Source organism: Pipistrellus hanaki (genome assembly GCF_964339955.1).
Source record: "Pipistrellus hanaki genome assembly, chromosome: 7".
NCBI lineage: Eukaryota > Metazoa > Chordata > Mammalia > Chiroptera > Vespertilionidae > Pipistrellus > Pipistrellus hanaki.
In genome coordinates this window covers 60,710,606-60,733,924 of record NC_140509.1, presented here as the reverse complement: position 1 = coordinate 60,733,924, position 23,319 = coordinate 60,710,606, and the positions used below count along the sequence as shown (strand labels likewise).

At 36.6% G+C, this 23,319-nt stretch overlaps 1 protein-coding gene across 7 annotated transcripts in view; it reads left to right on the top strand.

Annotated features, from left to right (window-relative positions):
* Positions 1-23,319, top strand: part of GRM1 (glutamate metabotropic receptor 1) — a 296,943-nt gene that overhangs the window by 226,357 nt on the left and 47,267 nt on the right. For all 7 annotated transcript variants that reach the window (XM_084889290.1, XM_084889285.1, XM_084889284.1 and 4 more), the window contains exons 7-8: positions 565-691; positions 8,702-9,632. In XM_084889290.1, coding sequence (XP_084745416.1) covers positions 565-691; positions 8,702-9,632 — 1,058 coding nt within the window. The remainder of the gene's footprint in view (positions 1-564; positions 692-8,701; positions 9,633-23,319) is intronic.

Here is a 23,319-nt window from a genome sequence, read left to right as displayed (position 1 = left end):
TTGGACTAGTGATTTTTTCCTTCCAACAATTTATGGGACCTTTTGAATTCACTAGAGCAAATAGCAAGGCCAATAACTTTCTTAGCCATCAGTCTGTTTTTATCTATATAAAATTTCTCAGACTTTCGTAATTATAATAAACATTCCATAACGCCTAAGTTTTTATGAATTAATGAGTCTTTATTATATAGAAACTTCTGTGTTTAAATATTACTTGTTCTTTCAGAGAAGAAAGCCTTTCGTAGAATAATTAATACCTATTAATTTGAAGAAGAATAAAATGCACCTGTTTTATTATTAACTCTGTAAAACATAATGCAGTCAATTCTCTTTATTAAAGAAATTATTATTGAAAAGCTTCTAAATCCAGCATGAAATGAGTTGAAATTCACATTTGGACTCTAAGGTAATCAGGTATATTTTAATCCATGTGCTTAATTGTCTCCAGCATATAGAATTTTTTTTTAAGTTACCTTTTTATTGCAGTATGAAAACAAGTCATCTGAAATAGCAGACTTTCTGGAGAAACCTTCCTTAGGCATGTGAAATATTGCTGTGTTACAGGTCATAAGGAAAGGAGAAGTGAGCTGCTGCTGGATCTGCACAGCCTGCAAAGAGAATGAATATGTGCAAGACGAGTTCACCTGCAAAGCCTGTGACTTGGGGTGGTGGCCCAATGCAGATCTCACAGGTAGGAGTCATTGTACTTGTAAACCTGGTCTCTGATGACTGGCCCTTTCATAATGTTTAAAACGTGAGCAACCAGCTCAGGCCCTGTTGGATGTTCATGTACAGTATGCACTCTCGAAGGCTCATGTCAAAGCGTATGCACAGTCTTCTTATACATTTTCCATGACCTATGTTAAAAGAAAAGTTTGTTTAAATCTAAATTTTAAAATGCATTGACAGCAAATTCTGGTATGCCAGTTGTTTTGGTTCTTTTTCAAAATTTTCATTTGAAGGTATTTCTAATCACTTGAATTTATATTTGAACATCTTTCCTGAACATCGTGTAGGAAGTACTATAGCATGCCCTATAGGTGAAAGATAAGTGAAATAGAGTCCCAGCCATGTTTTGCTTAAAATCTACTAGGGGGAAAAAATGTAAAAATATAAAATATAGCCCAGCTGTCTTGGCACAGTGATTGAACTTTGACATATAAACCAGGAGGCCACAGTTTAATTCACGGCAGGGCACAAGCCCGGGTTGCGGGTTTGATCCCCAGTGTGGGGCGTGTAGGAGGCAGATGATCAATGATTCTCTCTCACCATTGATGTTTCTGTCTCTCTCTTCTTCTGCCTTCCTGTCTCTGAAATCAATAAAGACATATTTTTAAAAATCATCCTTGACTATAAGTAGATGAATATTAATAGAATTATTCTTTTAAAGAATTTAAACTATCATATGTATAAAAGTCACTTTAACATTCAAATGAGTTGAGCCAGCAACAGCTCAGACTGTCTTTATCTTACAATAGCCAAGTGTTTCATATATCCAAATATCCATATTTTTCAAATCTTTTATTTAGGATCTTTTAGAATATATATCTCTCACACTAATTTATACTTAGTGTTAAATGCCATCTGTTGTTTCTGCATCTTTTAGTCTTATACATGAATGGAAAATGAGATCTCATTTGCCACTTATTTTGTGCCATGTCAGGCTCAGAGCAAGGGTATAGTACAGGACAATGCATTGTTGGTTGTTGCCATGGTAGCAGTAATTGTTAAAAAAGAAAACCCACAGGCAGAGAATCCCAAAAATCACTTGAAATTGAGGGGTAAATGCATTGCTTTTAAATAGGTATTTTATTTCCATGGGTAGATTTTTTTAAAAAATGAATTTCAGTTAAAATTGATAAACTATTCTTTTCTAAGAAATTGTGCTTTTTTTAAATTGAAGAGAAAGTTTCTTAAGATATGTTTAAAATGCTTTTATGAGATAGCTGCTTTCCATATATGCTCCAGAGACTCTAATAGTAATGAATGAAAGCATGTTTTTAAGTGAGTTTTTATTTTTATTAGCGTATGTTTTCTGGCTATAAAGAAAAATTGGTATATTTCTTAGAGGATGTGATTTCTGAAGCTGTAAATAAGTTTTTCATATTTCCTTTTTGGGAAAAATGCACATTTAAATTTTACATTTTATTTTTTTATGATGCATAAACAGGGATCTCTTCTGCCATAATATACAACTTGACAGCAGTTTAACAATTCATGGGACAATTATGTATAATCTAATGCTACTTATTTCTTTTAAAAAGCCAAATAGTATAAGATAATTTCTCTTATACTACACTAAAAGCTATACTACACTAAATTTAATCATTAGAAATAAAAAATACTAAATTATAGCCTTGGCTGGGTAGGTCAGTTGATTAGACCAGTGGTCGGCAAACTGCGGCTCCCAAGCCACATGCAACACTTAGGCCCCTTAAGTGTTCTAACGCCACTTCTTCAAAATAAACTCACCCAGGCCAAAAGCCTACTTCTGTGCATAGGCCACAAAGTTTCAATTGCACTGTATGTGCACGCCCGCACGTGGTATTTTGTGGAAGAGCCACACTTAAGGGGCCAAAGAGCTTCATGTGGCTCAGGAAGCCTTGTACGTAAGAAGCCATCATTTAAGGTTTTCAGATGAGCTTCTGAGGTGACAATGTTTAAAAGTCCAAGTCAGATGCATCCGGGCCACCAGCAGATGCGTTTATTAGAATTTTGATCTTGGAGCACCAACCTCTGGGCGCACGAATGCCAGCAGGCACCCTTCCCTTTTTAGGTAGAGTTTTTCAGATGCTTCATCTTCTAAATTGAGCCTCCTTTCATGCTAGTTCTCTGCTTTGAACATTTTAACATTGATGCCACAATGCAGAGTGATGCCTGTAGATGGATTCCAGTGATCCTCTCACCTACTCACCTACCTACCTGCCTGCCTGTGTGAATTCTTAATGTGATGGTAAAGCCTTAGGCAAACGCCTGAAGGAAGCAAATTGAGAGAGGTGGTCATTGTGTTGTGCTGCAGTCTGGGAGCATACAAGTTGGTCATAGCCAAATTCTGTTAGAATGATGGGTCTTGTTTGGGCATTCTGATTACATTGCAGATTACTAAGAGAAGGGAATGGTGGGAGACTGATAGTGATCTTTGGTTCATCTTGCTTTATGCTTTTTAACTTGAATTTTACCTGATTAGATTTCCAAGTAATTTTGACATTCAAATGGAAGGACCCTGAGATGAGAGTTGTAGGAGGGGGAGGGCACAGCTTGACACTGATAGCAGGAGGGGTGGGAGTGAAGAAAGGGAAGGGGGTGGTTAGTTATATTGCAGAGGATGCGGGTGGTAGGGAATGTGGGTTGTAGAGAATTCTCGGGAGAAAATATCAGGGGGCAGAGCTCTGGAGAATTTAATAGGACTTGTGGGCAAATACAAGTTAATATTAGTAAATTGTTAATGCTAGTTGAATTGTTGCTTGGAAGCACAGAAGTTCCTTAGATATATTCTAAAGCACTTAGGATTCTCAGTGCAGAGGAAAAAGCAAAATTATTTTGCTTTGTTGCAAGGTGGGAAAGACTGAGAAGGTATAACTGAAAACCTGAGTGTGGGTCATTTGAAAGATGGGCCTCACAAACTTGCTTCAGCAGGATCCTAACATCTTCCACTGCTTTGCAAGCTTCTTAAGTGGTATATCTGAAGCTTTGAAGATGAGTCATAAGAAAGACTACATGCTCAAATTATGGACTTTTAAAGTATTTAAGTTTGAGCACAGCCAGCTTGGCTCAGTGGTTGAGCATCAACCTATGAACCATAAGATCACATCTCAATTCAAGTTGTGGGCACATGCCAGAGTTGCAGGCTCTATCCCCAGTGTGGGTCATGCAGAAGGCAACTAATCAATGATTCTTACTCATCATCGATGTATCTCTCTCTCTCTCTCTCTCTCTCTCTCTCTCTCTCTCTCTCTCTCTCTCCCTCCCTCCCTCCCTCCCTCCCTCCCTCCCTCCCTCCCTCCCTCCCTCCCTTCCTCTCTGAAATAAATAAAAACATATAAAAGATAAAAAAGACAAACTACTGGTATTAGTTTGAGATTTTGGTATACACTTTGAGATTAGATGATGCTTTTGAGTTACTCTTCTTGGTTTACAAATTGTTTTTATTCACTGAGATTTTGTGATTGAAAATTCTGAGCAAACGGCAAAGCAAGGATTTCTAAAGGAATCTCTATGACACATGATGCCTTATAAATAATCACTTGTATTTTTTTTTTTGTGGCCAGTATTAATAGCAACAATAGTTTTTGCTTAACATTATCATTTCAAAGTCATTTGAACAGGAAAACCAAATAACCTTTTTTTTTTTTTTTTTTTGTCATGTAAAATGACTGTAATATTTGGTAGCAAAAAATCCATGTACCAAGTTAAGGTTTAGCATCCATCATATTTTTAGTTTAAAAGTTTTGCTTTATAAGTGATCCAGTACTAAAGGGGAAATTATCAGCCAAAATCAGTATGGGGGATCGGAGCAAAATGGGATGTGATCTGATTGTAAAAATTTAGGGAAGGATTTGAAAACCCTTTATGATATCACTTGTTTGAGATGCATGTACTGAATTAGTAAAGTAATATCCATGGCTTTTTAAATTTTTAATTTATTTATTTTTTTATCATGGCTTTCTTCCCCTTAAATTTCACTTTAGAAATTTTAAATCCACAGTACATTTTACCCTTATGGCTTTTGCTGTTTCTGGAGTGTTGGTTTTTTAAAATGTTTTAAAATATAATATGTGAGTCTGATTGTTTCATTCTTAATCAGTGAGTTGGGCATGACACAATTACTATCCTTGGGATTTAAAGACTATTAGTTATGCACATCTGGGAAAATAGGTTTGGTATGCTGTTGTGCCATTGAAACTGTAAATGTAGGTGATGAGAAGTATTTGCATGTTGCTCTGTTTGATAAGAACTAGTACTGTTGCCTCATGTATGTGACTAATGCTTTTTTCCCCTCATGTATGTGACTAATGCTTTTTTTATTCTCATAATAAAAGGCTAATGTGCAGTCTGGTCACTATGATGCGCACTGACCACCAGGAGGCAGACACTCAATGCAGGAGCTGCCCCCTGGTGGTCAGTGTGCTCCCACAGGGAGAGCACCACTCAACCAGAAGCCTGGCTCATGGTTGTCAAGGGCCTCTGTGGCAATGCTAAGAACCCCTCGGGGGGTGTCCGACTGCTGGCTTAGGCCCAGGGAGCAAGCCTAAGTCAGCAGGCAGACATCCCCCAAGGGATCCTGGACTGTGAGAGGGTGCAGGCTGGGCGGAGGGAACCCCCCACTTCTCCCCAGTGCATGAATGTCATGTACCAGACCTCTAGTTTCACAAATAAAGGTTTGAATTCTAAAGTCAGAAAAAGAAAAAAGAAACTCAAATTAAAATCAGTAAGGGATTTAACCTTCAGCAATTTTAAGATTCCTTTTCTTTTGTCCAGAAACTTGGGAATAAATTGTTTGTTGTTGTTTTATGTGAGGCTCTTGTATAAAGATTTCTAGTCAGAGCAGTATGTTTAGCATGATCATCTCTCAAATATTTCTATTATTTTTTAAGATGTTTTTATAGTACCTTTTTACTGCAGATCTCAATAATTGCTTTCTGAAAGCAATTATTTTACATAGCATCAATGAATAAAAATTTGACATTTTTAAAAAATACCCTAAGACTATTTTTTTTTTAAAAAAGTTCCTATTTTATGTTAAATGAGTGAATTATTCTGAAAACATACCAACTATTAGTTTGTGTATCTGTTATTTTCTTTTAACAATGTGTTATGCCACAGAGAGGCCACAATTTATTTCTTAGAAAAGTTTGGATTGTGGTAGTATTGCATTTTGTAGTACTTAATAGACTATTTGTTATATATTAAATCTAGTAGTTTTCCTTTTTATTTTTAGTATTAGAACAATAGTACTGGGTTGTTTAAAATTCATTTCTGGGTACGGACACTTCTTAAGTGATATAAACACAACCCTGAGATTTTTCTACAGTGATTAAGATATATGAGTATTATATCAGTGGATAGTAATATAGGAAGGAGAAGAAGCAACAATTCATAATTAACTAATTAACTAGTAGAAAATGTTGACTTTTTTAATAGGGTTTTATTACTTATGATAACACTTGAACAACCTTGTATAAAGCCTAAACATATTTTGACCAATTTAGTTTATGCCTGCAATTGTCTTTATGCTTTGGCTATTGACTTAAGATATTGGTTTTAATGGGCAAATTGGTTATCTATTGCTGAATCACTCCAAAACTTAGTAGCTTACAACAAACACACATTCATTATCTCACAGTTTCTGTGGGTCAGGGATATGGACACAGTTTAGCTGGGTTCTCTGCTTCATGATCTTTCACAGGCCTAAAATCAAGGTGTCAGCTAGGGATAGGGTCTAATCTGAAGGATAAACTTCCAATCCCACTGGTGTGGTCATTGTGAAAATATAATCCTCAAAGGCTGTTGGACTGAGCGTTTCAGTGTTTTGCTGGTTGTTGGATGGGAACTAATCTCAATTCCTTGCAACATGGCAGGAGAGTCGGTTACCCAGATGAAAATTATTATCTTGTTTGTTGCTTTACCTAAAGATCCACAATTACATTGATTTCTAGTTTATTTACTTTTATATTCTATCTAAATGTCTAGTCACATATAGAATATCTTTGAGTCAGTAATTATGTATTTTAACATTTTTCTCTAGTTTGATTCCTCTAATTCAGGTTTGAGCCCCTTTATAGGAAGAGGATATAGTCCTTCTCTCAGTTGTTGAGCCCACCCTAGAATTATTTGAAGATTTCTGAAAGGCTGTCTTCAATCTTTATTTAGTTTATAACTTTGAATCTTTACCAAAGAAGAACTTCTGAAATTGCCTTATGTAATGCATTTTTATTTTTAAAATTGTACACAACTATGTTATTTAAATCCTTTCGTTTTTAATCTGCTGTCTTTAAACATTTTCCTCCATGAGGTTAACAATTAATTGAATTAATTGGTATATATCTATAGAGTGTAACAATAAGTATCTAATAAAGTTCCTGAATTTTGCAGAAAATATTTTGCCTATAGCTCTAAAATTTAGGAAAACCATTAATTATAGTTCTTAATTTGACTCAGGGTTTTAATTCAACTTCCACAGATATGACTTGTGTTCTCCAAATTTAAAATATAGTATTCTTTTCTAATGAAAACTTTGATGTCAGAACAGTTCGTGAAAAAAAAATCAGGTAAAGTTACATAGAAAAAGAGAAATGCAGAGAGGGTTGCTTTCAAAAGGTTACCAAGGCCTTGACAAAGACTACATTGGAATTTAAATTTTATTTAGCAACTGCAGTATGCCAATGAAGAAGCTGAATATTAACTATTTAGTATTTTGTTTCCTAATTTGTCTACAAAGCCTTTCATATATTTTAATTTGTTGGTTGTGTCCTGTTCTCCCTAATGATCATTGTTAGTCTAAATAATCTATTAATCATCTTTCTAATTTTCTAAAACTGGTATTTAAAAAAAGGATAATTTTTTACAGACTCATCAAGGAAATTAGAACATTTAAAATTAAAATGTGGCTTTTTATAGGAAGCAGAAGTTCTTCCCAGGGAGAGATTGAGACCTTGACAGATAAACCCTGTCAGAAAAGCGAGAGCAAGACCACTAAGATCCGTCAAGAGATTGTGCTTGTGAATGGTTGGCACTCATTTGTTAAATGTGCATCTGCTCCTGATTAGGTGTTTATCAGAGAAGCAAGCGCTGATACTGATGGCATGTGAAAACATGTTTGCTGAGGGGTGCTGCTGTTGATTGACTGAACAGGTTACCATGCCTACAAAACAATGTCTTTTCCTAAATTTATAGAAATATTTTTATTCTCACAATTTGGAAAATACTGGCATAGACCAAACACAAAATTCTGTTAAGGAGTTGTTTCCTGGATCTGAGACATTTTTCTCTCAGTGTGAAATACAAAAAAGACTTCATTTTTCCATCTCAAAGGAAAAGATTAGCCAGGCATTTTAGGATCACAGCTCTGTCTCTCTTTTCAAGAGATGGGTGAAGGGAGAGTTCCTTCTTCCTTGGTATGTCTGGTGGAGGGTGATAACTAAGAGGCTCTTAATTGCCACATACAGATCAAACATAAATAATGGGGTGATATTTAAAGTAAATAATATGATAGGTGACATATAGCACAATGTGGATTCTTCTAAAAAATTGAGGTGAAATTTGTGTTTAAAACACTATCTGTAAGCTGGACTTGCCTGTAGGCAATAAATACATGAAAATAAAAGTTGTATTAGTTTATTTCTTACTAACTTATCTAATACATTGTCACCACTTAACCCCACTGGAAACATGGTCTTTCTCTTTCTAAAAGCGTAGAACCAAGTTTCACCCATAGAGTGTCATTCATTTGTAATGCTGGTATTAGATAAAGAAGATAATTTTTATAGATTCAAGTATGTCATATTAGGAGTGTAATGCAATTAGGTTTAAGAACATAACTGTTCAGAGAAAACAATAATGTATTTTTATTTGTGTACTAGTGAAGCATTTTCAAAAGCTTGGAAGATGTGAATTTAGCTATGCCTCTGGTAACTAGAAAGCACTGTTATTATTGATCAGTAGAAATCTTGGAGTCATTTTAAATCTCCTTTTTCCCTCCCAGGCTGTGAACCTATCCCCGTCCGCTACCTTGAGTGGAGCAACATAGAATCCATCATAGCCATCGCCTTCTCCTGCCTGGGCATCCTTGTCACCTTGTTTGTCACACTGATCTTCGTGCTATACCGGGACACGCCGGTGGTGAAATCTTCCAGCCGAGAGCTCTGCTACATTATCCTAGCTGGCATCTTCCTGGGTTACGTGTGCCCTTTCACTCTCATTGCCAAACCTACCACCACATCCTGCTACCTCCAGCGCCTCCTGGTTGGCCTCTCCTCTGCCATGTGCTACTCCGCTCTAGTGACCAAAACCAATCGCATCGCACGCATCCTAGCTGGCAGCAAGAAGAAGATCTGCACCCGGAAGCCCAGGTTCATGAGTGCCTGGGCCCAGGTGATCATTGCCTCCATTCTGATTAGCGTGCAGCTAACCCTGGTGGTAACCCTGATCATCATGGAGCCCCCCATGCCCATCCTGTCATACCCAAGTATCAAGGAAGTCTACCTTATCTGCAATACCAGCAACCTGGGTGTGGTGGCCCCGGTGGGCTACAATGGACTCCTCATCATGAGCTGTACCTACTATGCCTTCAAGACACGCAACGTGCCCGCCAACTTCAACGAGGCCAAATATATCGCCTTCACCATGTACACAACCTGCATCATCTGGCTGGCTTTTGTGCCCATTTACTTTGGGAGCAACTACAAGATCATCACTACCTGCTTTGCAGTGAGCCTCAGCGTAACGGTGGCCCTGGGGTGCATGTTCACGCCCAAGATGTACATCATCATTGCCAAGCCGGAGAGGAACGTCCGCAGTGCCTTCACCACCTCTGATGTAGTCCGCATGCACGTCGGCGATGGCAAGCTGCCCTGCCGCTCCAATACTTTCCTCAACATTTTCCGAAGAAAGAAACCAGGGGCAGGGAATGCCAAGTGAGTAATCTGATCGGGTTTGTGCTCTCTTGCTACACCCCCCCCCCTCTCTCTCTCTCTCTCTCTCTCTCTCTCTCCCCTCTCTCTCTCTCTTCCCCTTTTCCTTTCTCTCTTTCTCTCTCATTTTCTTTTCTTTTTCTCTATTTGACTAAATTTTGTTCTTCACTTTTCCTAATTTTTTTTCCATTTTTTCTTAACATTTTCTTGTGTTTTTTTTCTTTCTTATCTCACATTCTGTTGGATTAGGACTACCTTCTTGTTTTCATTTCTTTGAAAGAGCAAGGAGCACGAAGCACCAACCAGCTGAACACATTCTGACCTAGAATCTGAGCTTCTGTTCTGCCAATAATGTTTTCCCTTTCATGGAACATCAACACCTCTCTGGGGTCTGGGTCAGAGATGCAAACTCTAGTTCTAATTTCTAGTTTAGACCATGGTTGAAGATCTTTTCTGATTTATTTTTATCACTCTAGAGCCACCTCATCACTAATCTGGGGTGAGAGGAAGGGAATTAAGCACTTGGGGAAATTTTTCAAAATTTGACTACAACTGAGCACCAATATGTATGTCCTAAATTTAGTTTGCTTAGGCAACTGTAATATGTCCCTCTTATTTATTGAATGTTAATGTATATTGTAGTAAAGATATTCCATATTCTATATATTAATTGAGTTATCTCAACTGCAAGATCATGATCAGAACTTTCTTAGCCATAAAGTACCAAAAGAATTAAGAACCAGAGAAAGGTGATGAGCCCCAAACTTGTGAATCAGTGTGAACATCAAACTCCAGATTATTCTATTCTGATCATTTTTTCTGAGTAGTTTATGTAATAAATACTTCCTGACTCTGCATTGCAAAGAAGCATATACTAAATTTTACATGAGTCATCTTTCCTGAGATCTGTGAAGTAAATTTCATGTAACATTTACTATTTTGAAAATAACATGGATGCTAGAAGCTCTAAAGGTAATTGAATTGTCCAAAGATAATTTCCCCCATTAACAGTATTAATTTTACTTTTTGAAATAATCCTTTGAAATGAAGGCTCTTAGTAGCAATTGTTATAAGGTATACATTGCTTTATAACTATCCCACCTATCTGAACAAATCAGCAAGATAAGAGGAATGGGTGTTATTTTTCTCCATTTTGTAGATGAGGAAACTGAGACACTGTGAATTTATGTAACTCTGAAGTATAATTTCACTTAGTTAGCCATCCCTTGCCTATGTCTTAACTGGCATAAAATGTCTCATCTTAACATATGTCAAAAAATTTACATGCCTTAAATCTCTAGTTTTGTATCTTTCCTTGCCAAGCACCACTATGAGCATCTTTTACAGAAATCCTGTCATTGGTTTGATGATCAGATGAGACAGTCTATGGAAAAATGTATTTTTGAAATCCATAAAGTTATTTCAACTAAGGACATACCTAAATTTTTTCAGCATTATGGATGAAGACAATAATTTACACTTATTTCTCACTGTATCAATTTTAAGTTCTTCATAGGATACTGATCATCAAGTTGCTTAGTCATTTTTTTTTGCCCTTGCCATGGTTTTTATGCTACCCAGCACTCCTCAGTAGCAGCCTCCTGGCAGGGAATTACCAGCGATATGAGAGCAAACCAACAATGTCATCAAATAAGAAAAAAAAATAGACCACCGAGTCCAGATGTAAAGTGGCATAACAGTTTTTATTCAGAGGAAAAAGAGGAAATTAAATAAAAATAAGGGAGAAAATACTCTTTAAACTGGAGTATTTATAGGAATTAAGAGACATTCTTTTTCACATCCCATATGGCTTTATGAGGATTCTGTCCCACCATCCACCAATATCTAGCTTCATGTTCCTAACGTGTCTGCCTCTATTATGGTTCTTCAGAAACTTTCATTTGATTTTGGTCATTAATGAAAGCTGTGCTCCCAGCCACTTACTGAAAAGGGAGAACCTATGTGATTGAGACAGCTTGTGTTGGTAACCAAGAACGTGCATTGATGAGAGCCCTCCCAGTGATTCTATGTACAGACAGTATTGGGACCTGACCAAGAGAGCAGTGACTACTGATGGAGTGTACACAGTGCTTACTGCTGGGAAAAGATGAAGCTAGCCGATGTTACTTTAAGGAGGCGTAGCACCTCCTTCGCAGCCAGGCATTGCAGTACATTCTGATCACTTTCTCACACCTGCAGATGCTTTCCTTCTATGCTGACAATATTCCCTTCACTGTTTTGAATTTGGAAGTAATTTCATTTGGGATCCTGGTTTTGAGAGAAAAATCAACTTGGTCTAAATTGAAATGATTCTCTATGAAATGCTGGTTTCACCAGTAAGTTGCTTAATTATTAGCTGTAATTGATCAGGCACTATCAGATTGTTTACAGTAAGAAAGATACTTCTAATTAATAATTATATCATGCAGCTACTTTTTTTTTACTACAGTCTGTAGCTTCTCCAAGGTATGCCACACAGCTAAGCTGACCCAGAGAGGGTAGTAGAGGCTAAATTTCTATGGAAAACAACCATTCACTTACTCAGGTGTCTCACTTATTCATTCTACGGTGGCTTCTCTTGTAACTCTCTCTGAGGTTGTAATTTTAAAATGCAACAATAATCTCAGTGCCTATGTTTTTACCATTTTATTGTTGTTATGTTTTCCTGGTTTGTTACCAGAGTCACAAAAACTACAAACAATCTAATATTTTCTGCAGCAACAAAAATCTAGCAGTCTTGCCAACACAAGGGGCTGAAAAACTCTAGAGAACAAACACATCACCCAACGAGTTTATTACCATGCTGGATGTGTAATTCCTGCGTTTATGGTGCACTGAGGGTGTTCAGCAGTCTGCAGATATAGCTATAAACACAGAACAGATGCTGTATTGAAGAGCTTCCAACTGATCTATCTGTTGGAATATTATTCTGAGGAGATACACGTCTGACTACATCCTCCTAACAGGCTGTTTCTGAGATACATGGGTGGGATGACATCGTGGGTCTGTTTTTGTAAAGTTTACTTCAAAAAAAATTTTTTTTTAATTTCATTCACAGCCAAGTATCTGACTCAACCAAAGGTTTGGGCACTTGTTTTACATATTCTGAAATGTAATGTCAATAAAATGGTTGTCTGGGTTACTTAAGTTGCTTATAGTTAGGAGTCCTATTAAACATAATTCTACCTTGAATATTAACTGAATAGTATTGATATATTTGCCTTGATATTTGTAATTTCTTTAGCTGTTAGTTTAACGTATTTGAATGGGGAAATATACAGGCTTAACCTAATGTTAAAGATATTGGTAAAATTCTCTTTGTCGGCAGTAGAAGAAAGATACAAATGCATAGTTATTCACAATTAAATTATTTAGATCCAAGTGATTTATTGCTTCCTTTTAAAGCCAAAATGAGTTAACATTATGCAACTGGAAAAATAAAATATTATGTAAATGACATGTTTCCTTTAAGAAAAATCATATCAATGACTAAATGTCAAACTAACATTCCTAGTTATTTTCTGGATAAATGACTTCAGTGAGTGCCAAATAATTTGATGGCACATGGAACTAAAATGTGATAATACTAGTATACTTCTATGATATGTATAACTATGCAAAACTAAAACAATTACAATCACAAAAAGGCATTAGATTAATGTAAGCAAATAATTTTAAAATTTAGTTTTCTAAGTAAATAGAATATTATTGGGTTCCTGTGATTGTTTTTTAAGCATTTGAACATATATCTCTACTGAGTACAAGAACTAGGTGAAATACTAAATGGAGCGATGCTATGAAGAAATTTTACTCTTGGTCTGCCTGAAACACTTTTTTGTCCACAAATAGAAGTAAATAATCATGCAGCATTACTGATTATGCTCTGTATAAGAATGTAAATTTGTCTTTCCTCCTTTGATTATGAAAGGAAATATGATAGTGAGCCAACAGACATCACTATCAAACAGAAATAACAGGTTCTTTTTTATAGAAAGAACTCACTATTCCAGCTTGTAAATGAGATAAATCTATCATTTTGAAGTTATTTTCCCCTTAATAACACAATAAATGGCATTAAAAGTTATTACAATTCTTCACTTGCTTTTAATGCAAATAACATAAGATTTTATCAAAACAAAGTACTTGTCATAAAATTTTACTGCTTCATAGTAACATTTATGAAAGACCTACTGATTACTCATTAATATATTCAATCAATCATTGTTTCAACAGTAATCTTAAAAGCACTTTATAATATTGGTATTAGGTAATATTCAAATAAAAAAGATATAAGAAGCAGAAACTGACTGCACCAATCTTGCAATATAGTAAGGGAGACATTTAAAACTATGACAGAGTATACTGGATTAGGAGCCAAAATAAAGGACCAATATAACTTTATGAGTGTTCAGGGAAAAAAGAGATTAAGGTCAGCTGGTGGAGTAGTATCTGTGGAAAGATGAGAAAATATTTCTTAATAAAAGTGGAATTTTCAGTTGACCTTAAAGGATTTTTCAACAGGAGAAACTATTCCATTTCACATATGGAAAATAATGTAAGTGAAAATTCAGCATCTTAATGCATTTTCAGGCCACAACATGGAATCTGGTATGAATGAAGTACATGGAGAAATATAGTGGTGGGTAAACATGTAAGTGCAGAAAGAGGACATATTACAGATTGATCAATTGTTCTAAGAAGAAATTTAGATATTTTTGTATATAAACTATAAGTGCAGTAAAGATTTTTGTGAAGTATGATCACAAGTAAGCTTTTTTGGTGGGGAAGAGCTTGACTATAGAAAGATGCTTTATTAGAGTACTATATTAATCCAAATGACAGGTTAAAAATAAAAGTCTTATACTGGAGTGGTGAAATGAAAGTCAAATTCAAAGCATCATATATGAAAAGAGTTTTCTGAATTTCATTTATTAGAATTGAAATATTGATTTGGGAAGAGGAAGGAAGAAATAAAAAATCAAATACCACTCTCATGATTTGAGTCTGGGTGACTAGAAAAAAAATACAGCTATCATAAAAACAGATCAGAACTATGGGAGTAAGACTGGGGAGATATTGATGATTGGGTTTCAGATTTGTCTGTTGAAAATGCTATAAAAGCATCCAAATAGAGACATTTTAAGATATTTAGAAATTTAAGTCAGGGGCTCAAGAGAAAGGTCTGAGCCAGAGTTCAAGATTTGAGGGCTCAGTTGTCAGAATATTTAGAGGCCAAAGCAGTGATATGACATAAGGAAAGAATAAAATAGGAGGAAGATCATTAGGAAACACACTTAAAAAATAAGAACAGTTAGAAGGTGTTAAAAAAAAAAAAGAAAAAGAAAGAATAAAATAGAATGAGGAAACAGGAATTGCAGTATCATGCCTTAGGCAGCTCAGGTTGCCATAGTAAAATCCCACAGACTGGGTGGCTTAAAGAACAGATAATTTTACAGTTCCAGAGGCTAGAAGTCCACATCAGGGTGCCAGCATGGCTGACTTCTGGTGAGACCTCTTCCCTTGGATTTCAGATAGCTGCCATCCAGCTGTGTGCTCACCTAACCTCTTCTCTGTGTAGGTGCAGGGGAAGCAAGAAAGGGAGGAAGGTCTATCTAGTGTCTCTTACAAGCGCACTGATCCCATATAAAGCCCTCACTCTCATGATCGCTTCTAACCCTAATTACCTCCCAAAGATTTATGTATTGATACCATTACATTGGGATTTAGGACTTCAACATATGATTTGGGCGCTAGGGCACAACTATTCAATCCATTAACAGAAGACAAAACTTAGAATCCTTAAGATACCCAAGGATGGAGATACTATGTTTTTTTTTTTTTTTTTTTACTGGTTTTAAGGGTGTAATGCGGGTAGAATTTCTATTGCAATAAGTTGAGGAGTTTGGCATTAAAGGAATTAAGATGTTCAGATAGTATTTTAAGAGGCCAGGGAAAAGAAAGGAGTGGTATAATAGAGAAATTAAAGCTTACTTGTGATATCTGAGAAAGGAGCCAATAGAGAAAGAAACATTGAAAATATAAGAGAGATCATATGGTTTATGCTGGGAAGCCCGAAACATTAATATAGAGTTTATGTACTAACATAGAACTCTGCATTACACCTTCATGTACAGAGAGTGCTAAAAACTGAGGGCATGCGTCATTATTAGTTCAGAATATCTATGCTGTGTAGAGCGGAGGGGCTGTGTAGCTGCTGAAAGTGGAGGCATGTAAGTGTTACTCTGTGTGAGATGTGTAAGAGGAAGGGCACCCTGTTGGACATGGGTTGGCAACCTGTCCATGCTTGGCCAGAACTAAAGAGAGATGAGGTCATTTGCATTCCATCTGTTAGCTTTAGTGCCCAGTATATAGTGTTACCAACTCAAAAGAGTAACATGTGGACAATGTGTTCCTAAAGCTAATCAAGAGTAAAAATGTTAGCAACTTGAATAATGAAGCAAATAAGGAGAGAGTACCAGTAGATTTGGAAGTTTCAGATCATGAGGACAGAGCCTGTAGGCTCATTAATTAGAATCCTTTGACTGCAAGTAATAGAAGCCAATTAAATAGCCTAAGCAAAAGGAAGTGGGGTGTTTAATAGAAAGAATATAGAGAACAATTTCAGGTATCTCCTCGTAACAAGGTTTGGGACATTTCTGGGCCATGTATGGGACTGGATTCCTAATGAGAGAGGCCCAGGCCTCAATCTCATCTTTTGTCTCCCTGCATGCCTCCTCACTTTCTCCTCATAGATCTGCTTTTTTTTTTTTCATTTCCTGGACCCTCATGGTGAGTCTCAGGAGAGCCCAAAGATACTGCTTCTCTTCCTCTCCCCAGGTGGTTCTACAGGACACAAAGAGAGACTAATTGGCTCAACTGGCTCAGCGGTCTATCTGCTGACGTTTGTAATGGACAAAGGGTATAGTCACTGAGTATAAAACTGTCTTCCAGAGAAGTATCACTCCTGTTCCCGTGAGTAGGATCAAGGAGGCAATTCAGAGAGGTGGGCAGAGAGGTGGGTATGATTTGAGATGAGCAGAGAAGCCTTGTAAGTGTCTAAACCGGGGTAATCCCATCTCCACCCAATCCCTATCCTTTTTCCCTTGCCATCTGAGTAAGTCACTTCTAAACACCAGCATTTTATATTTGGAAACATTGGCAAAAAGGAACTACAAAACCTACATAGTGGTGGCTGGCCAGCCAGTCAAATAATTAATCACCTATCCATGCAAAAAACAGAAGTAACTATCCCAAATTCCAATACATATGCCAGTGGAGGGAAAAGAAAACACCGGGGCTCTGGCACACCATTTATTATGCAGGCGTGAGGTGTAGAATCAAACAAATTTAACAACCAGACCTTTTCTAGAGATTCCTGGCTACAAAATGCTTCTCAGTTGCCTCAAAATGAAACGGGGAAAAAAAAAAAGGAACAAAGAGGATAAAAACATTTTTTTTAAAGGAAAACAGAGCATTATTTAGATGTGTAACATTATTTTCTGAATGAATTAAAATATATCAGGACAACAATAAAGTATTACTTGCTAACTGTCCTTAGTCTATAATAATAAAAGGTGTAATATGCTAATTAGACTGGACAACCTTCTTGATGACCTTCTGGACAAAGCCAGGGCTACGAGGGAAGCCCGGTCCCAAGTGCCAGAGGGAAGCTGGTGCCGGCAGCCGGATTTGTGCATCGGGCCTCTAGTAAAGTAGTAAAAGAAAATCAGCTAATATTAATAAAGTTAACCCCAAAATGTCTGTTATTTGATTTTATTTTTAAAGGGTAAGAGAAACCTCCTATAGTTGAAGGCAACTTAATACCCTCTAGGCAGATTATTTTTAAGATAAATGAGGAGTCTACTGTTAACAAAATTAGGCCAAGTCCCTAGTGATACTGCTAACCATATTGAAAAACAAGTTGCTTAAAAGAGATCAATAACAATAAGAAATGCTTTCCTTTCCCTGACTTTCCAGTTATGAAAATATATACTGTTTGTTATTCTTGCTCCTAGCAAATGTTCTTAAGCACTGTGAGATTGGTATCATTTTCTACTTGACCAAACTTTGCACTGATTATGTTACTTGGCTTAGGTGGATATGGGATGGGGAGTAAAAAAATGTATTAACAAAGGGAAAAATTTAAGACCTATATAATCAAAATCAAAAGAAATTATGACGAGGGCAGGAGTGGGGTGAGGGAGCAGAGGGAGCAGCCAGCTCTGTGACCTTAGCCATGGATTATGTCTTCTTGCAAGCATGTTAGGTGATTTTAGTAAGGTTTTCATAACCCAGTTGTTTGTTCAAAAATATATGGAGGAGTTATTGCTTTAAACACTGTGGACAGTTGGCTAGTGAATATCTATTGCATGGTCCATGACCTCAGAGAACTTCAAGTGCAGTGGAGGACACCAGCGAGAAACCTGACGATGATTCTGTAACAGAGTGAAGTTTTATGGCAAAGGAGGGGGAGCATGTGCTTTCAGGAGGCATATAGCAGGGGCCTCTGCTATTGACCTTTGGGTAGGAGAAGGCCTCAAAAGTCAATACTAAGTCAAAGAAGAGCTATGACCAGGGTTCCGTTAGCTAAAAGCTACACCAAGTGGTGGGTTAAAGTGAAGGAAGATACAGAGAAAATGTTCTAGGCAGAGCTATCGGGGGGGGGGGGGGGGGGAGGGGGTGATGAGAAGGCAAGAGAGACTACAGTGTATTAGCAAAATGAAAAAAAAAAAAGGTTTCATAGGGCTGACAATAATTTTCTATAAAAAATATTTGTTTAGCTTCAAAGGTTTAAAGCCAAAAGTTATTCTAGGGGCTGATCCTAGTGTAAAATTAGTTCTTCTCTGTTGGTTGGAATGATTTCAAGATATGACACCATTTTTTAAGACTGGGAAGAGAAGCATTGATGACCCATTCACTCAGCAAATGATTTTTTTAAAATATATTTTATTGATTTTGTACAGAGAGGAAGGGAGAGAGATAGAGAGTTAGAAACATCAATGAGAGAGAGTCATTGATCAGCTGCTTCCTGCACACCCCCCACTGGGGATATGCCCGCAACCAAGGTACATGCCCTTGACCGGAATCGAACCCGGGACCTTTCAGTCCCCAAGCCGACACTCTATCCATTGAGCAAAACCGGTTTCTGCTCAGCAAATGATTTTAAAGCGCCTACTATGAGGCATTGGAGCAAGTGCAGGAAATACAGTGGTGAACAAATCAGATCTGGCCCCTGTTTTGTGGAAGTTGAAATCTAGCCAGGAGACAAGACATTGAATGTGTAAGCACAAGTGTAGTGAGCTCTTTTAAGGATTAGATACATGGAGGCTGAAAACATTCCCAAAAAAAGTTTTATCTCAGCTAAGACTTCTGAAGGTGCAAAGAGGTTAGCTAAGAAAGGAAGGGAGACTGGGTAGATAAGTTAAGGAATAAAAGTGTAAGGCTATAAGTGGGGAAAAGCACTGATGGCTGAAGGAAATGAAATAATTCCAGGATGCTTGGAGGTGAGAAAAAAGGCAAATGTGATGAGAAGTGACTGGACGGGTCAGCTGAGACCAGATCCCTCGAGACCTGATCACAGGCCTTAGGAGCTTGGATCTTGTCCTCTGAACAATGGGAAGCTGCTAAAGTGACAAAGTAGGGGTGCAGTGCAATCAGTGAGAAGTGTGTGTTAGAACTAACACCCCAACCTTAGTGTGAGGAGAGCAAAGTGAGAGGTGGGGCTCTGGGGTGGGTGTGGGGAAGGGAAGTCTGCCACAGCGTCCAGGTAGAAGACGATAGTGGCCTGACCTAAGGCTTTGCTAGTTGGGGTGAAGACAGTGAACAGAGATAAATGCTTAAAAGGAAACAAAAAGTAAGGTTGCTTTACAAAACTCTATTCTAAGATCCATAAACAGTAAGCACAGATATGCTTTCACCTTGAGGTGGTTTGGCTCCAAACCTATGATATTTGAATTGTGACCAGATGCAATTAATGTGTTACACATCTAAAGCATGATTGACCTACAAGAGGGTGAGACTGGTCAGACACAAAAAGAGAAGAGCAGTCACTGCAACAAACAATGGAAATGACCCTGGACCTCTCGGGTGAGAAGTTGGGTGAAGGAAAATGTGACCCAAGGGGTTTTTGAAAATTTAAGTCCAAATGACAAGATGATCCCTAGAACTAAAAGGATGAAGCAAACTATCTTAGTGCCATGGCCTCAAACGTTTAAGTGTTGAAACTTGCCACCCTCCACCTCTTCTCTGATTCCCTGGGAACAGGCAACTATTCAATGTTGTCTTTCCCACCTATAGGTCTACTTATGTATAGTTTAGTATCCTAAATCCTGCTCATTATTTCCCATTGCAAAATGAAATTGGAATTCTGGTATATGACGACTTTATTACATGAACTTGTTTAATGGAAGTTTCACTCTGGATGATGCATCACTGTTATTGGGCAAACAAAGCAAGTTCTGCTGCTGGACCTGCCTGGGTGATGATTGTTGGGAGCAGTGACTGCCAGGCTGAGAACCAGATTCTGGGTAAGGGAATCCCTCATAATGTGCACAAAGTTAGATTTAGTTTTTTAGTAAGTCTAATAGTGTTGCCTTTTAATTAGAATATTTAGTTCACTTACATTTGATAAAAATGCTGACAAACTATTTTCTATTTGTCTCTCTGAAATAATTATATCCATTAAAAAATGTCCTGTTTCTCTCCTTTCTTGCCTTCTTTGGATTAATCTAGTAATTTAATATTCAATTTTCCAAACTATTAATTTGCTAGTTTTATATTCTTTTATTATTCTTTTTATGATTACTCTAGCGACTACAATAAGTATTCTCTAACTTTTCATAATCTCAAATAAATTACTATAGCAGTTTTATCACTTTCAAACAAGGCAAGTATCTTAAAACACTTTAACTGCATCAACTTTTGTGCTTTTATGTAGTACATTTTAATTTTGCACATATTTTACATTACTATTATTGTTTTGCATAATCAATACTTATATATTCCATATATTTTCCTTATGTTGTATTCCAATTATGGACTGAACTGGTTTGAGTGTGTATTGCAGTTTTACAAAGCTTGTTGTGCTTCCCCTGGTACATCCGGTCCAGGGGTACAGCTACCCAGGGATCCTGAATAAGAACCTGGGTCCCAACTCTTTTCTTGTGTCTCTCATTCTTTAAAATGTCTTGAACGCCTATTTTGATTCTTCAGTGCTATGAGACTTCCAAAAAGTTCACTGAGTTTTAGCAACTTTCTGCTTAGCTTTGTACCCTGTGCTTTGTGCAGTGTAAAATTTGCAAAATTTTCTAGAGGAAACCCATCAAGCGTTGGTCTCACTTTTCTTGATCTTCCTTTCTCCCGGATCTTGGCTCCTCAATTCCTGGCTGCCTTGGAAAACTTGAACTCAAATTTCTGTGTCTATAGTCCTATGAATGAATCAAGTTTTTCTTGCTTCTTTACCTCTTAGTTAAGAACCTCCGTCTGGATTCTCAGTCCATTTTTCTGTACCAAGAATGATCAGATATCCCAAGGGAAAATAGAGCTTAGAGATTATCAACTTACTCCTTCAAAGTTCTCTTCATTCTGATTTATTGGTCCCTCGGATTCTGGTTGCCATGACAGTTTCCTAATGTCTTTAAAGGGTTTTAAAAAATATTTTATCTGTTTTTTCTAGTTGTTCTCAGAGGAATAATTGCTCTACCCCAAGGTGCCATATCTTAGCCAGAATCAGAAGTCTTCTTATACCAGTTTTAATATCTCTATTTTCCCCTAATCAATAGGCTGTGATATGACTAATATTTCTTTGGGGGCTATGATGACTATTCTATTGTGAAAGAAAGTGTATGGTTATTGCCTATTTAGTTATATTTCTGCTTTGATGGGTGGTGACATGAGCATATTAATGCCTCTTCTTACAGAGAAATGATAGCATAAAATAAACTTTAGTGGAAACATATATCTAATATTGATGTCAGTGCTTTAGGCAACAATATCAGAAGTCTCACAAAATTTTAGACTTAAGCTATGTAAGTCCTTTTTGTTATCATTACAACATCAATTTTAAGTTTCTATACCAAAGTAATCATTTCTTTCTTTCTTTATTTTTTTTTCCAAAACATTTACAGGTGAAGATTTTAGCTTTGGGCAAGTGTTTTCATTTCCCCCCCTCTTTCTGTCTGGATAAGTCAGAGTAAAATAATAAAAAGACTCACTTTAGCTGTTGGGTACCTAAAGTCTATCTGGAAACATAGCAGGATAGTTTTCCTTTTATGAAACTTGTCTTTTCTTTAATTTTGAACTTTTATTTTCTCATTAGTGAACATGCCTACATGTGAGAATAAACATTTTTAAAATATATGTACAATAAAATATCTTATTTATGGCATAATGACTAAATTTTTTCTACTATAAAATTCTGAGATAAGAAAAACTTCAGTACCGGTTTAGATAAAATATATCAGTATGGATTTCCAGATTCTATAACTTCTATTTGATATTTATCTTCAGTAGTTTCTCATATTTAATACATATTTTTAGAATGTTTATCTTACCTCTTTTATGAGAAAAAGAAAATATATTCATAGCTCCTATTAATACCTTAGTTTATTGGGGTAAAACTAAAAAGAAGAGAGGGAATTTTACTTCTGAATTATGTGCTATAATAAATTTATTTTTGTAATAGCAGTCACTATTTTTCATATAAAAAGCGATAACTATTCACTATAGGCAAATTTTTAAATATAGAAAAGCACAAAACAGCTAATGAAAATTACCCACAATTCTAAGTATCACAGAAAACACCATTAACATATTTTGTATATCTTAGTTTTTACACATACACACATACACATGCACACAAGTAAATACATTACTTTTACTAATTTTTTAAATTTAAATTTTGCTGAGATTTTATGACAATCAATTTTTTAATGTTACAATTAATTTAGAAATTAATCTATAATAATAAAAATGTAATATACAAATCAACCAAACAGACAAGCAGCAGATGATATCTGGATGACCTTCATAATAAAGCCAGGGCTACGAGTGTGGAGGAGGCAGTTGGGGCTATGAGGGCCTACTCTTGCACGAATTTCGTGCATCAGGCCTCTACTAACAATATAATAGGTGCTTTTGATATTCCTGCAATTACCACAGTGATGAAGAAGCTCAGAACTACTTCAATCGTATTTTCATATTAAGAATGTCTCTCCGTTTTGTTTTGATTTATTAAATCATTTGTTGACCATTTATTATAAATAAGTGACCATATGTCCTGGTAAACTCAGGAAAATCTCAGTTTATGCCTTTTATCATGGCATAATTTTTAAGAGCACTCCTTTATTTTTAAAAGTAACCAATTTTCATGAAAAATTATATAGTTTTCTTTTATTTCTAAAAATTGAGTCAGGTAAAAGGGAGATAAAGTGACACACAATAGTCAAGCTGACATGGATCCTGCCTCAGAAACTTGTGGCCTACCTACTATAGGAGATAAGAATTAACATCAAATCTATATTTATAAAAAGCCAACAACTGGAATGATGCAACAACTAGACTGACCAGTCGTTATGTCGCCCACTGCAGCCAGCGAACCAGCCCAATGTGTGTGGGGAGGGCAGTTGGCCAACCTCCCGAAACCCCTCCCCCTGGCCGGCCCTGCCCCTGATCAGACTCTCCCACCCCAATC